The 16,177-nt window shown below is 39.1% G+C and overlaps 1 protein-coding gene across 4 annotated transcripts; it reads right to left on the bottom strand.

Moving 5' to 3' along the window:
* Positions 1-987: 987 nt before the first annotated feature.
* maea (macrophage erythroblast attacher, E3 ubiquitin ligase) lies at positions 988-11,511 on the bottom strand. Of its 4 annotated transcripts, none has more exons than XM_028008639.1 (9): positions 7,645-7,774; positions 6,472-6,565; positions 5,307-5,510; positions 5,102-5,224; positions 4,410-4,486; positions 4,201-4,309; positions 2,906-3,039; positions 2,476-2,671; positions 988-2,000 (listed from the first exon to the last, which is right to left on the bottom strand). In XM_028008639.1, exons 2-9 carry the CDS (start codon positions 6,526-6,528, stop codon positions 1,905-1,907), a joined length of 996 nt encoding a protein of 331 aa, XP_027864440.1. In that variant the 5' UTR covers positions 6,529-6,565; positions 7,645-7,774; the 3' UTR covers positions 988-1,904. The 4 variants fall into 4 exon arrangements, with proteins under 4 accessions (XP_027864440.1, XP_027864439.1, XP_027864437.1 ...); XM_028008638.1 differs by lacking the exon at positions 7,645-7,774 and adding an exon at positions 6,846-6,907; XM_028008636.1 differs by lacking the exon at positions 6,472-6,565 and adding an exon at positions 11,238-11,511 and having other exon boundaries at positions 991-2,000; positions 7,645-7,827.
* Between the last annotated feature and the right edge of the window lie 4,666 nt (positions 11,512-16,177).

Genomic DNA, 16,177 nt, shown 5'->3' with positions numbered 1-16,177 from the left:
AAAGAAAAATTAAATGTTGCAACTCGTCACCCAAGTTCCTTCAGAGTTGTTGATGCTAATGGCAAGAACGATCTCCTGTAGCAGTCTGTATTACAGCAAATCTGAAGAGGCCTCTGACTTAAGACACTCTTGAGGAAAATCTTGTGAAGAGGAACCTCAGAGTTGTCTGTAATCCTCCTTTCATCTCCACAGGTCCCAGAACAGAACCAGAACCAGCCTTCTTTGTCAGCTTGAGCCTTTTTGAATCCTCAGTTCTGATGCTGCCACCTCAACAGATGAAGGCAGAAGCGATTACATTCTCAACAACCGACTTCCACAAACAGTGAAGGACCCAACTCTCCTCAAAAACAAGCATCTTCTTTAAATCTGGGCAAAGCAAGAACCATTCAGAACAAGATTGTTTAATTTATTTAACAGACTACATAAAGAAATTAGACCTGGCGCTTTTGGGTTTTCTGAAAGTTTGAACAGATTTAATTCACTGCTTGAATGTTTTTAATGCAGTAATGCATGGTTTAGTAACTCCGTATTTACACTTCTGTATATAAAATCTGGCCATAATAATTATCAGATTGGTAATATATCCTAATTTTTTAAAATAGATCTTTACAGTTTTCTGTAAGGCCAATAAAACAGACGTACGAGTAAAAAGCAGCTGGATGTATATAACCACCACAATTTTCATAATTTGATGTGAAAACTAATGAAATCATCTATTTTTGTTATATTTCTCATTGCTAAGATGTCCTCTGTTGGTCTATCACATGAAATCTGCTGATAAAATGTAAATGATGCATATGGACAATCATGTTGACCCTTGAATTAATTTAAATCTGCCTCCAGTTTCTCATCGTCTGGCCCAAAACTACCAGACGATAGTCAATGGTAATTTGAGTTTCATGGGAAATGACGGAGCACTTTGGTGGATTTTCATGTCAACAGAACCGCAGCGACAAAACGAGACGCTTTAAATAAAGAGTGAAATCCAAGTTTCATTGAGATCTTTATGAGGCACACAGCTCATGAAACACTCCCCATTTCTAATACTACCAACACAAACACACAGAACAGAGGCATCGTCACAAATACACTTCCAGATCACAGACAGACACAAGTGGGATGATTTCACGTGGGCCGATCAACAGATGGGAGAATAAAACCTGCATTAAATCAGCTCCTACTGAGTTAGTTTACATGTGAACAATATTAAAACATGGTGAAGAATTAGAGGCCTGCTGTTGGTGCCAACAGAAGGTAAAGGATTTTATCTAAAATTTAACCTATAAATGCATCATCAGATATTTAAATCTAATGAATCCAGAAAGGTGGAACAAAATGAAAATTAGTCAAATAAAAAGTTTATTTAATCAGAAAAAACAAAAATAGATGACCCAGAATTTAGCAGGACCACCTGAAACAGCGCCTCCTGTGAACTGAGGAGTTATTGCAAGGTAATGATGATATATTATGGGATGTGCTGCTGGGCAACCAGAAGGTTTCAGTCAAAACGAGTTCCTCAGCCATCATAAAAAAAAGGAAGAACGGCTGGAGACCAGCGATGCAGCCAATCACATTTATAAAAACAAAAAAAAGTTAGTAAAAAGGAAAAACTCAGAGCGATCCTTTACAAGTTCTTTTTTTATTTGTTGTAGTAAAATCAAACATCTAACTAACAGTTTCACTCAGTCCTTTTTCCTCTAGGTTCTAATATTCAGAGTAAAGGCCTTTAAGATAATGAAAATGTCGATAGTCTGTGTGCTTGAATGGATCAGGTCAAACAACTCCTAGTCACATCTAAACAGTCTGAAAGAAGAAGAAGAGCCCAGCTGTGTGTGAGGAAGAGGAAGTCATCTACTGGGGTGAAAGGTCACAGCTCCACTGAGTCGTCATGGTGGAGGACGTGATCACATGATGTAGACCTTCTCTGCCTGAGAGAAGCTGAACACCTCTTTGGTTCTGGGACAGACCACTTTGTCGTCCTGGCGGATGGACAGCAGGGACTGGAGGACAGCAGCAGGAGAACATTCTTAAAGATCAATAAACTTTCGCTTCTGATTAGCATCTAACACTGGAACTGGAAGAGATTTTAAATATCACAAAAATACACAAGGCAACAACAACAACAAATTAAACGACTTATGTAGTCGAGACCAAAACAGCAGACTGAATATTTTATCATCCAGTCTTTGGTAGAAAGAGAACGATGATGCAAATGGAGCTCATTTTAATTTATCATGATTTATTGGGACTGGCCTGTTTGTGCTGATATCACTTTAAAAAAAAACATTTCCAAAGGTCATCAGAGGTCATGTTTGTGCAGCAAAACATTTTTGTTTGTGCTGCTTTTGCTTTGAAAATATTGCTGATGACTTCTGGAAACTTTTTTTATTAACATCTTTAAACTCTAGCGGCTCAAACCAGGTTTTTGCTGCCCAAACGTTTGATTCCAGGTCTGTCAGCTGTGACTGGACTCACGTTGTAGCCGTAGACGTATCCGTTGGGCAGCATCATGGGCGGGTTGTTCTCGTTCATCACCTCCCCAGAGATCTTACACACCAGCCTGGAGTTGGCGCAGTGAGCCATCGGCAGCGGCTGCGCCAACTTGTTCAGAGACTTGCTGCAAACGGGGCAGTCTGGGTTTTTAGAGGAGCTGTCCTCCTTGTAGCACTGACTGAAACGACGAGTTAAGGATCGTCGTGGTGTGAAGAGGATTAAACTGGTTCTGGTTTAGATAACAAAGCATTTACTAAATAAACACCACAAACTGCACTTTAAAGAATCTGTTTTTCATGTTGGAATGTCTTAGTAAGTATTATTTTGATCACTGAGAAACGAGCCGTTACCAGTCGAGTGAACTGATAATCAGAGTGGAAGTTTGCAGGAAGCCAGTGGGAGTGAAGGATACGGAGTCTTGATGGCGGACAGCCCGGCCTGCAGGGTGATGGTGAACACAGAGTTGTTTCCCAGCTGGTGGAGTCTGTAGTTGTCGTATCTGAACTGCTGGATCAGCATCTTCCAGCGAGCCGGGTCCAGAAGATCCTGGTGGGAGCAGAAACAAGACAAAGTTTTCCCTGAAGTTACCAAAAATCAGACGTGCTCTCAGTGAGATGAGCTCAGGCTGCTGCAAGGAGACGAGGTTCTACTTCATCCTCATCGATCACGGATCAGAACCAGGATAAACGGAAACAAGGTGAAACAAAAAGAGTTCAGATAATAAAATATTTTAAAATTATGTGATTTTTTTTTCTACTGTTTATCTCAAACTGGATGTGGGTCAAGATGAAAGTAGATTTTTAACAACTTTATGATGTCTGACCTGAAAACAGGACAAACCTGATAAAATGTTTCAACACTAGCAACTATGGAGGGCCAAAAGAGACAAAATTAAATAAAGTTAATAGAAAATTAATTTCTTGTGTGTTAAATATGTCAGGAAATCATTAAAATGTAAATCATAATAGATAAAGCTGTGTAAAAAAAAAAGAATCAGGCTAAACTACTGGAGTTCAGTTTTAGCCCCTCGGCTTTCATGCATACATACATAAATTATCTGCATCGTCCATTATACATTTGCATTTTAGTGATATTTAATAAAGTAATTTTCTACTAAAATTATTTATTTGAACATTTATTATTTTTCCCTTTTTCTATTTATTGTATTTTTTTTATTCCTGCTGTGGACCAGGACATTGTGTCTTTAATAAAAGCTTGAACTGAAGATGATTTAACTATGTATTCATCTAATTTGGCCCTTTTGTTCCTCCATAAAAACAGATCATCAAAATGTTAATCCTGTTTTTAAATTGCAAATTTTGACAAACAGATTTCTTAAATTATAAACTGTGTTTACACTAATCTGTCATTTACTGTAGCATAAAACTGGACTCATATCAGGTCATTGAAGGAAGCTGTGACAACTGTTTACTATTTTCACTAATTTAATTTAAAAAGTTTGACAAAGTGCACCTAATTGATTCTGTCATGATTATAAAATAATAAAAAGCTCATTTGACTTAAAACCAGCGCCAATCAAAGTTAATCTGTAGTCCTTAAATGCATTTTAATCTTATTAAAAGATAACAGGCGCCCACTGGTGGCAGGAAACTGGTATTACAGTAATTTGCTTTACATTTTTGCACCTCTGTTGAAGCTGCAGAGTGTTTATCAGCTGGTAATGCTGTGATGAAGCAGGACTGCTACCTTGTAGGGGGAGATGTGTGTATCTGATGGGAAGGCCAGCATGCCCATCACCTGCCGGACCTCATCCAGCTGCCCTCCTTCTGCCTGGCTGAAATGCTTCCTTGCATGTCTGATATAAACACACAGAGAGTAAACATAAGGGAGACAGTTTGAAAAACAGGAAAACAGCCCATCAATCATGGTTTGTTGTGATAAAGTGTGGGAGTTACCGCACTGCATCCATGCGCTTGTTCTGTCTGATGAGCTCAATAAACTCCTGAATTCTCAGACTAAATTCCAGACAGCTCTGCAAAAAAAAAAATAGTATTATCATTAGAAACATAAAACAGTTTTAAAAAGTTCCCCAAGCTTCAAAAATCATTAAATAAACATGAGGAACAGATTATTTTAGACAACTGGGTCACTCAGCCCACTGCTGCTGTGGTACCAGGTTCTAGAGTAAAAAGCATCTTTCTTTTGGACCGGTCCAGACCTTCAACCCTGATAGAAGCCAGAAGTTTGCTGATGGCTACAGAGCATCTGTGTGTATGTAAATATTTGACCCTGTGAGGATTTGAGAACTCTCAAACATAAATTCAAACCCAGTTCTTGCTAAATTTTAACATTTCCATCAGTAGATCCTGAATAAATCATTAAAATCCCAACCTTACTGTAACAGTTTCGTCTCTAATGAGACTCCATAGACCTCAGGTCCCTTCAAAGCTACACTTTGTGTCCATTTCCATGTTTAAAAACATAATTACTATTTAATTTTTTTGACAGCATCTAAATGAGGAGAAATTTTATTTTGATGTTTTGATTCGGTATTCAGAGAAAACTAAAGTATCCTCACTCCCACCCTGCAGCAGATCTGAACATCAAGGTTTCTGAGTATTGCTGTTAAATGCTGCATGCTACGTACCTTCATCTTGCGGAGGCGGGACTTGTTGTCATGGCACCAGGCGAGGCAGGTGGCCGTTTCCTGCCTCTCCAAAGACTCCTCCACCTCCTTTGCTGTGAGGAACATCTCGATGTTCACCAGATCCTGTTAAGGTGGCAGAGTTGGTTCTTTCAGATTAAAGTCAGGATGAGGAAAATGAAGTTTGTTTCATGAGCAAACGCAGAACCTCTATGCCGCTCTGCCTGGCCAGCTTGACGGCGGTGTTGTAGTAGCCGCAGCGCAGCAGATGCTCCACCATCATGCGGTCCATTCGTTTCTTCTTCCACAGGTTGACCGAACCCGGCTGGTCGCTGCTGTGCTCCTTCAGGTGCTCGATGCGCCGCTTACACAGCTTGGCGCTCTCATCCTCCGCTTGAATCGACTCAGCAGCCTTCAGAAAGCAGACCGGAAGCTAAAGGTGAATTACAACAAAATGCAGCCGGTTTTCTGAGCTGAAAAATGGCTTCCTATTATCTGATACGTTAAACAGAACATCCACGTTAGGTCTGAAAGTGTGAATTAATGCACTCAACTTGTCTAATGCAGTTTACTGGGTTTAAACTTTAAGATTCTTTTCCTTCACAACGTCAGGCTTCCTAATAACAAGGGACGCTCCCATCAGGTTTTGTTGCTGCCGATTCCGATACCGATCATCCATGAGGCCGATCTCTGATAATCGATCACTGCCGACCGCCTGGAAAGGCTGTTAGTTTTTCGCTTTAGGTATAAATGATACCATGTTATCTGGCAAAATGGGAAAAAAAATCTGGCAATAAATTTACCTACTTTAGACATATTTTAGTACATATCTAAAATCTATCTTTAAGCTACATGCTGCAGCTTTAAGCAGCAGTTCGGTGTGAGAGTTCACTGTCTGGTGGAGGCTGAGCGGCTCCGTCTGTGAAATATTACTACCGACAGCGGGAGCAGAACCAGCGTTCTAATACTACTAATAACCAGATTATTAAACACAATCATGACATCATAAGAAAGCTTCTAACAATATTTCACAAGAGGAGGGAGAAAAGAGGGAAAATAAGGATGAAAAAATTGCTTTCTGGTCTTTTTGGAAGCTAATCAGAATAGAATTTGTTAGGATTTGTTCAGATGCTTTATAGTAAAACCACATCAGAATTCTTGAATGTTTCTCCTACTCAAGAATAGTAAAAGTTTATGAAAAGCTAAAAATAAATAGAAACAGAAAAAACATTGAGAAAGACCTGATTTTACTTGGCTGAATCAAAGCAGTACAGAAAACATGGAGAGTCATTTTAATATCTCCCTGTTTGACATTTATTCTGCATAATGAGCTTGATTTCTAATTAGTAGCAAACAAAAACAAGAATATTTACTTGGAATGAACGAACAAAACCGCCGCCTGTCAGCGCAGGACGTGCTGACGTCGCCATGGAGACGGTAATGGAACGTACGCATGCGCAGGAAGCACTACAATACAGAGGAAAAAACTACACAACTGAAAAAGAGAAATTCAACCCACCCGGTCTTCATTTATAAGGAAAACATATGGACTAATTTTGGTTTCTATAAACTCCCGGAAACACAGCGGCTGAACATGAGCTTAACCGCGTTCAGGGGTCTGAAGTTGTTGAAGTTGAAGTTATTTGTCAAACTAATGCTGAATTTGGCCAGTAGGACAAAATCTCACGGCAGTAAAAACTCACAGTGGACACAAATGACGTCAAAAATGCTAAGCGTGTTTTCATACCTGATATTCCTGTAGACTCGGTTCGACTGGGAACAAAACTGCAACATTTGGTTAGATTTTCACACTGCACTGCGTCAAACGCAGCCCGTTTCCCTCCTCACATGTGGGGGCGCTGCAACCATGAACCACTGACGGAAACGATACAAAAGCTTCCGGAGACACCGAGCGCACAAAATCAAAACTGAAGAGTGGCGGTAGGATTCCTCGTTGGAAAACAGGTATTATGGGAAGATTATAGTGATTTTACATCTGATCCATACTCCAGTCTAGAAGGTGGCGGTAATGCACCTAAAAGTTGTTTGCCAACCGCCATAAAAAAAAAAAACAAGAAGAAGAAGAAGAAGGATTCCTCGTTTGTCTTGGACTAAAAATCTCGAGCCATTTCTCCCGCTACCGCTGGGCTTTCAAGTTTGTTTTGGCTGTATTTACCCAGAATGCCCTGCGCTGTAGTCCGCTTCCTGCATTCGGAGTGGTCTCCGGCTTTTGTACCGCGCTAGAGTCGACTTCAACCGAACCGATACCGAGGTTTGTAGGTGGACAAAAGTTTCGATTCAAACCTAACTAAACGAACCGAACCTACTGGGAAAAACAACTGGAGTTCGAACAAAGCGGCCGGCTGGTTGCCATGACAACAACCACCTCTAATTGGCATATGCCTTTTAAAAATGATTTTGATGCTGAATCTAGAAACCACATTTAGTTAGAAGGAATAGAGCGACATTTTTTTTACAGTCTCATAACATTAACCCTCCATAGATCCGGTTCGGTTCGGTCGTTTCAACCCGACCGGATCCCTCACCTTCCTCTTCAGGGCGCTGAGTTTCTCCACCACTCCGTCCAGCAGCGACACCACGGAGTCAACCACCGGGAAGCTGCTGAGCGTCTTCTCCAGCTCCGCCACCACCATGGTCACGTGACTCGTCTCCCGGTCGATGTTCTTCTGGGCCGCTCGGAACCGCTTGTTCAGGGTCTCATACGGAACCTGGAAACGCAGCAGCCTTACGTCACGGCTAAAAGGTCAAAGAACCGGTTCAGATCGTTCATTTAAAAACAAGCATGAATGACCAACGCGCATAAACAGATCGATCAGAACATTTACCGATACATTGACGATACATTTTAAAAATTGTCTGCAGGAAATTAAATTAAAAGGAGCTCGATTCTCTTCCACAGATTATTTGTCAACCAAATGATAATTCTAAAGTGAAAAAGATTATTATAAAAGTTACAAACTGCAGCTGTAATTCTAGTAAATGTCACCAGATGTTACTGCTCCTTCTGTTAACATTCAATACAAGAGAAAATATTATGTTGAAATAATTTTAAGAACATTTTAAGAGTGGAAGACAGATTTGTCCATAAATGCATGCAGAGGATGGCGCTGATCCACTGAATGAATGAATCCCTCCTCTTCAGTTAATTTCACAGGGAAACTGTGCCAACGCTCCAGCAGGAACTAATGGATCTCATTCAGAAATCTGTTGAAGTCCGCCAGCAGAGAGGGAGCGTATGCTTCAGCCATGAAGCGTCTGTTTGTCCTCACAGACTCAGAGACGTCTGCTGAGACGAGTTGGTTCTGTAACAGTCATCCAGCTTCATGTCCATCTGCTTATTGCTTCATTTAGACCCAGAAGGTTTCCACAAAGTGCCATTTACAGCACAATCAACTGTCTTACCATCAGTTATTATAACAATGCAACAAATATCAAATATGAATTAAAGGAATATGGCTACGTAACTCAACATCTAGAAATTGGGCCTCTGTCTCTTTAAAAACGTCTGCTCTGTCTGAAGGAAGTCATCCAACATGGCTCCTCTGTTAACCCTTTAACGTTTTCACCAAGCAGCAGCTCCTACAATGAGCTCAGCAGGTGTTTGCTATTTGCTGCTGGCTAGTCTAGAGGAGCTGAGTGGGGAGGAGCTGCGCCTCAAAGGCGGAGCTGTCCACAACTAAATGGTTGCCATGAAGATTAAATAACTTCTCGAACATGTAAGGAAGAATTAAGATGACAGTTCTTTTTTGTTTTTGATGAGAATAACTAACATGATGGGCAGATAAAAAAAACTTGATTTTAGATGATGCTGCTTCTGTAAAAAGGTAAATAGGATGAGGCAAAAAATATGTAAACTACGATAATTTATTATTATTTAAATATAGTCATAATATTAGCAGAAGAAAGATGCACTTTTACCAGAAAAACATCTTAAAATTATAAGGAAAAAAGTTGTTTTAATGAGAGTTATCAGGATGAGCTCTGGATAACTGGACTGTAAGATGTCAGAAAATCTTTCCTCCATCATCCATCTGGTCAAATAGAAAACTGGGATACAGAATGAGCTGCTATGAGAGTCTAATCGTTTATTAACCCTTCAGAAAAAATACAACAGTCTCCTTGGTTCTGCACAAAAGATGTAAATGATGCAAAACCTGATCTAATTACTTTAAGTAAACACAGAAAAATATTAATTCAATTGCTGCTGAAAAAATAATAAGTACTAATAAGTCATAAGAATGTTATACACAGAATTTTATTATTATTATTCCTTTAATCCACAAATTTAAACAGAAAAGATGAGAGATGGTTTTGTAACGTTATAAAGTGATGAAAAATGGGAATTAAACAAAAACATTTTATTTAAAATAAAATCTCCGTTTCGAGGCAGAATATTCTGTTACAGTTTTTAACTAGGAGAGAATCTTATGCTGCTGTCAGGCGGAAACGATTAATCTGATTATTGATCTGATTATTGAATCTGATTATTATTAATCTAAATAATCATCAACTAATATAGTAATCGATTAATCACTAACTGGAGTCAAAATAAAACATTATCTGAAGGAACAACACAGTTGGAGCCAAAATTAAACCAACATTTTACAATAAATGATTTTTTAAAATTGTCTCTGTACATCAAACCCAGAAAATCTCAAGTGGCACTTTTAGTTTCACCCAATTCAAATTCTGCGTAAAAAACCTCTTAACTCCTTTGGCATCAAATAATTGATCCAAAAATTAAACACTGGATCAACCCTCACATGCTTTTAGCTGCAGATACATCTTTTGCTACAAATGATCAAGCAGTTCACTTAAACAATGCTGCTATTGCATTTTAGGAAATAAAAAGGAATTGAATTATGCATTTTTATAGTGTACAAAAATAAGCTTAAGTGGTTTAATGAAAAACATGCAGTAATTTTGATCAGATTACTGGATTAGTCGTCTGAATAACTAAAATAATCGCTCTATTACACTGTAACAAGCATAACCTTTGGGACGAATTAACTGATATTTATTCTGGTTCTAATAAAAGCTAAACATGGAGAAATGTTTGAATTTTCTTTGTGATTTTTGGATAGAAACGTAAAGATAAGAGCTCAGTGTCACTAGAATCGTCTCTTAATGCTCCTTCATGGGAAGATCGTTGCTGCCACACCTAGAGCAGGGAGATAAGATCCAGTTTGACGCGTTTAGCTGCTGATGGAGGTTATTATGGAGACATCTGGGTTTCCTGCAGCAGCAGCATCACTGCTGCGCTGCACAAAAAGCCTCTTCTGATGCCAATTAGAGCATCAGCCTGGACCCAAAATGGAGCCCATCGTCTCCCTGCAGCGGAACCACAGCGGTCCATTCCAGCTCGGTTTCTCTGAGCCGGTACTCACCGCGGGTCTGGGTGTGGAGGCGCTGTCATTGGACCGGGTCCGCCGGTGTCGCAGTCCCGCTCGGTGGGATGGAGGAGCGGTGCGTGTGTGCGGCAGCCGGCGGCGGTTTCTCCTGCTGGCCATTTTGAAGCGCACAGAGGCGGCAGGAATCTGATGACACTGCGCTAACACGCCGAACCGCTTCCCCAAACCCCCAACCGCCCAGAACCACCCCGAACCAGCTCCACGGACCGGGTCGGCTGCTGGGTTTAGGTTCGCCTGGTTTTCACCCTTAGCAGGCGAATCACGTCTGCTCCAGAAAGGAAGCGCAACCATATTGTTTCAGTCTCTATTGGTGATCCGAACTCGTCCGTTTAACCCGAACCGGGTCGGGCACCAGTCAGAACTTTTCACCTTTTACCAAAGAACTCAGATTTTGGGGGTACCGGGACCGAACTAACCCGGAGCGGGTTCAGTTTGCCTAAAACTGAGCCAGAATTTGACATTTGGAGGGATTCAGTCCCAACAATCCGAACCGCAAGCAAAGCAGAACAGCACCGAACCCGTTAAGTGTAAACGGTTCTGATTCTTGCCTTTAAACCCATCAGGCTGATGTTCTGGCCATGCTAGCTTAGCTAACCTTAGCCACTCTCAAATTAACCACCAACCAACCTCTTTAAAACAGAACCGAACCCCCCGGGAACCTGGAGCACCCCGAACCAGGGACGTGTACCGGTGTGTGCCGTGTTTACCTTCAGGGTGGGATATTCCTGGACCTTCAGAGCCATGGACAGCTGGGCTGCTGTCTCCTGCACCGCCATCTTGGTTCTGTGCTTTTCTGCTGGCTGTTTTTGTTGTTTTTTTCCCCTACAGCTCAGAATCGCCTGTGTTCACTACCGCCACCTATCGACACGGTGCCGATACTGACGCAGATTCTGATGTTGCGTTCCAGTTGTAATCGAAACTGGGAAAATCAATTGAAAGGCGAACGGATGTTGGATTTTCCACTGGGAATGCGGGAGCAGCTCCGATTTCCCCTAGTTAGAACTTGTCAGGCCGACGCGTTTCATTATGGCGTCTTCTCGCATTATTTTACAAGACAAACATGTAAGAGTGTCTAAAATCAATGTCATTTATAACGCCTCAAACTTAAACAAAAAAAAATGTTTTATTTTGGAAAGTACAGCTTAAAAATATGTTTGTCAGAGATGCTGCAAACAATGTCGATGAGCGTCGCCATGTTGAAATCCGAACTCAATTTGAACACTGTTACTTCTGAAGTAAGACTCCGGTTTCCCGGACGATGCCCGGCGGGTCATGGGAATAACGCTAGTCGGTTTATGGTTGGAACTACGACGGAATCTGATCGTCTTCGAACCTCCGACTTTCGTTCTTACGGAAGAGAATTAGGGCCACTGAAAAAAAAAAATTATGGCCCAGAAAAAAAAAAAAAATCTCTGAATTTTCATGTAAAAAAAACAACAAAAAAAAAAAATTCAGTGTCCCGAAAAAAAAAAAAAAAATTCAGTCCCGAAAAAAAAATAAAATAAAATTTCAGTGTCCAAAAAAAAATAAAATTTCAGTGTCCAAAAAAAAAATAAAAAATTTTTCAGTGTCCCGAAAAAAAAAAAAAAAAAAAATTCAGAAACCACAATTCTGACTTTTTGCTAATAAAATGTTACTTTACCCAATACTTTCCTGGTATGGTTTTCAATATGTTGATTAAGCTCATTTTCCATTTGAGCAGGTCTAAAAGCTATAGTCTAAATGCATTAAAAGACAGTTATCCCTGATAATTGCTAAAAATATATAAACTGTTGCATTTGAAGGAAGTCACAAAAACGCTCTAAAAATGTTCTCATGTTTTTTGGAATTTAGAAAATACAATTTTGCTAATTCTAACTAACTTAGAACAAGAAACGTTGGGGTGGTGCGGTGGAAAAGCACAACCCATGTATGGAGGCCTCAGTCCTGAATGTGGACATCACAGGTTCAAGCCCCGGACTGATGACCTGTGCTGTGTAGCTTCATTACTGGCTTTCCTGTCTGATCATTCTCAAAGGAAGAGCAAATAAAACCTTAAAAAGTAGGAAAAGTTTTGTCTTATAACGTCAGACAGTGAGAAAAAAATTGCACATGACTTTTTTTATTATTATTTATTTTTTTATTATATATTTTTTTTTACATTAATCAACTGCTCATAAATATCTGGTATCAACTCTACTATGCAAACTCTTGGTAAACAAAACAATGAAGTTCATTTGTATTTCACAAAGAACTGGTTTTCATGTGTTCAATTTATGACGTAATTCTTGCTGTACTGCCATTTTGTTCACATCTCAACCATACATTGTCAATATCTTTAGTTTAACAGAACAGCATTGTGTTTGAAAAAAAATTATATTTTTCATTAATCATAATGCATACCCATTTAAAAGGATTGATATTTGGTACATAACTGATTATCATAGAACAATAATTAACTTTGCATCAGCGTTGTTTCTTCAAATGACAGTGTGAAAGCAAAACAAACTATGGATTGGGAAATGAAAACATGTCAACAAAACTGTATGTTTTACTTTTATCAGCACAGTAACAGCTTGAAGACTAATGTCAGGTCAAATCAGAACTCTACAATAAAATTATGACAGCAATAAACTTTTATGTTCTAGCAGAATGATGTCGAAAATGTTATGTTTGCTTGCACACAATATGTCTAATTAAATGCAGTGCAGGAAGTCCTGTTTAGAGGGCACCTATCAGACATTGCAAAAACTATCAAATGGCATGATCGAGATAAACAGCAACACTTTTTAAATTATCTTTATGCAAACTGAAAGTTACGGAGCCCCCTGAATTTTTTTTTGGGACACTGAAATTATTATTTTTTTTTTTTTCGGGACACTGAAATTTTTTTTTTTTTTTTTCGGGACACTGAAATTTTTTTTTTTTTTTTGGGACACTGAAATTATTTTTATTTTTTTTTTCGGGACACTGAAATTTTTTTTTTTTTTTCGGGACACTGAAATTATTATTATTTTTTTTTTCGGGACACTGAAATTTTTTTTTGTTTGTTTTACATGAGAATTCAGAGATTTTTTTTTTTTCTGGGCCATAATTGTTTTTTTTTCAGTGGCCCTAATCCTCTTCCGTACGTTCTTGATTGGTTGGTGCGTTCTTGGTTACTTCTGAAGTAACCTGAACGCACCACAACTCTTCTTCCCCTTTTTCTTGACTCCTAACTACGGAAGAGGATTAGGGCCACGGAGAAAAGCAATTCTGACCTGAAGGTTCTTTAAGGCTTTAAGTTTCTGACTTTTATGAAGTGGAAAAAATCGAGATTAGATCAGAATTCTGACTTTACGATTAGAAAAGGTTTCTGGTAACAATCAGCCTTTACTGCATCGTTTCAGACAATTTCATCACTTTCCTGTTTGTGGTAGCAACACTCTTCGGTGTGAAAGCCGTTTCTGGTGATTGAAAGAAATTTCAGGGAGGCTTGGAGATGTACCTGTTACAATTCCAAATTGTTTGAACATTTCACTCAGGTTGAGGGAGAGAAGAAGATTTTTAGCAACTAACAGGAAGGCTGAATGAATAGAGTTAAGTTTTATCGCTTTGAAATTTTCCCTTTTTTCTTTCAAGTTGAGCCTTGAATGTTAATAGACACAAAACCTGAGTTAAAATGGCCACAAATTAGTCTTTCTTTTGAAATAGTTGCAGAATTTATGGCATTTATTAATAATTAATTATCACTCGAATGGTAGGAACATGTTTTAAATATTTTTCTGTATTATATTTTCTGAAAGATAAAAGCAATTTTGGCAGCAAAGGAAAGTAAAAATCCTTTTTCTGTAGACTCTCATTTAAGCTCTAAGTCGTACTTTGATTTGGTTTTTGGTTTAGTTTGTGGAGCAGCAGCCATAAAAGCAGAAATATTCCAACCCAATCATGTTTCTGTTCATCACATCTCTTCTATGGAGCGCCAAAACAAATAAGTTAAAATAAACACAATTAACTCATCAGTTACAAGAATTTTAGGCAATAAAATGCAATAACTTGGCAAAACGTGATAAGACCTGAAATGGGAATATTTTCTTATCTATAAAAGGATTGAATTGTTTATTTGCATCTTTTAATGTATTTCTAATATTAACCAAAAAAGGTTACATGGAAAATATCCAGACTGTGCCATTTTAAAAATCCAACTAATCAATTAAACATCTATTAATAAAATAATCATTAGTTGGAATTTGAATTAAAATAAAGAAATTATATTTTTCTTTTTGTTTCTGCGGATCGAAACATAGTAAAATGTTTACTCTAATGTATATATGTATATATATTGAATATTTGTCACATTTTTACACTTTCTCCTCACTGCATGAACAAGAAAATGGAAGAAAAGGGACAAAACGTTCCAGAGTGAAATCCTCTGACAGCAGACATAAATCCTGCTCCGCTCTTCATCTTCATCTCCAAACGGTTCCATCCGGAGAATCCGCCTGCGCCTGCAGCGCGGCGGTGGACGGCACTGCAGCGTCTGAGGCGTCCTCTCTGCTCTGCAGCTCATGGATTCCTGTTTGTCTCCGACGTTCAGGCCTCTCCTGCATGCTTCTTGTGCAGCAGCTGCAGGTTGTGTGGACGGTTTCAACGGCCTGGCTGTGTGATAGCTCTGGGTTTGGCTGGTTGTCGGTTCTGCTACAGCCGGCGCTGATAAGATCTGCAGCAGAACCATTAGACATGCTGCAGTGGAGATGGAGGAAGAGGAGGAGAGAAAATCAAGACTGGGAGGGAGGGGAACTTCAACTGGCTCTTAAAAACCTAAAAAATTATAAAGAAACTGATGAAGATTTAGTAATAAATACAGAAATAAATGCAGGTTTTAACTATTTTTTCAGCTTTTACATGTATATTTCTTATTAGGATGGAAATTATGTGAAAATATCAACATCCCCTGTATGAAAAAGGTGCTATTGTCTAATTTTGAGGCTGCAGTCTGTAACTGATGTAAGGAATATTCTTTATAAATTTGTTAAAACGGTTGTTATGGTTTATGTTAATAGACAATCTGTTAAACATATTGATCTCCTCCACCTGTTCCCAGAGCTGCTATTGGTGTCTGAAGAAATGCCCGACCAAAAACAACCAATCAGAGACAGGAGGAGGAGGGGCTTAGCGCTGTTGATAGGTATTTTCCTTTCGAACCTAAATAAAAGAAAGAACCACAGACAACGTATATGAATTTTACGTGGAGCTTTTGCAAAAGGGAAGGCTCTATCAAACTTCTCCTCCGATCAGTTCCACAGAGCGTTCTGGGCTGCTCTCACAAGGACTCCTGTTTTTATTGTCAAAGAAGGACAGGCAAGGGGGCAGTCAGGAAAAACAACAGAGGTCGTAAAGCTTCTAACCCAAACATCTAACAACCCAGCTCCAGATGTGATATCTGATCAAAGGTCTGAGCCCGGTTCAAATCTCGGTCAGTACTGTCAAGAAAACAAAATACGACTGTTCACAGGTGGTTACTAAATTAGGAGGTGTTAAACTTAGTGTTATCTATTTCCCGTAAAGTTGAACAGACAGTAGTGACCTCCAGGTCATTTAAAGAAGAGAACACTTTAAACAGAAAATCACAAAGATCTATAGACTTAATGTGAACTAGAGTAAGAAAATAAAATGATAATACTAAAAA

Source organism: Xiphophorus couchianus, chromosome 23 (genome assembly GCF_001444195.1).
Source record: "Xiphophorus couchianus chromosome 23, X_couchianus-1.0, whole genome shotgun sequence".
Classification (NCBI taxonomy): Eukaryota; Metazoa; Chordata; class Actinopteri; order Cyprinodontiformes; family Poeciliidae; genus Xiphophorus; species Xiphophorus couchianus.
Note: the sequence above shows the minus strand (reverse complement) of the source record. Positions and strands in the feature narration are given on the sequence as shown.

Excerpts from the sequence above, each read along its gene's own strand:
- maea (XM_028008636.1), bottom strand. The coding sequence starts at position 11,306 with ATGGCGGTGCAGGAGACAGCAGCCCAGCTGTCCATGGCTCTGAAGGTC. Across the intron at positions 7,828-11,237 it reads AGGAATATCCCACCCTGAAG|GTTCCGTATGAGACCCTGAA; the intron begins GTAAACACGGCA and ends CTGCGTTTCCAG. Across the intron at positions 2,001-2,475 it reads GATACGTCTACGGCTACAAC|TCCCTGCTGTCCATCCGCCA; the intron begins GTGAGTCCAGTC and ends GCTGTCCTCCAG.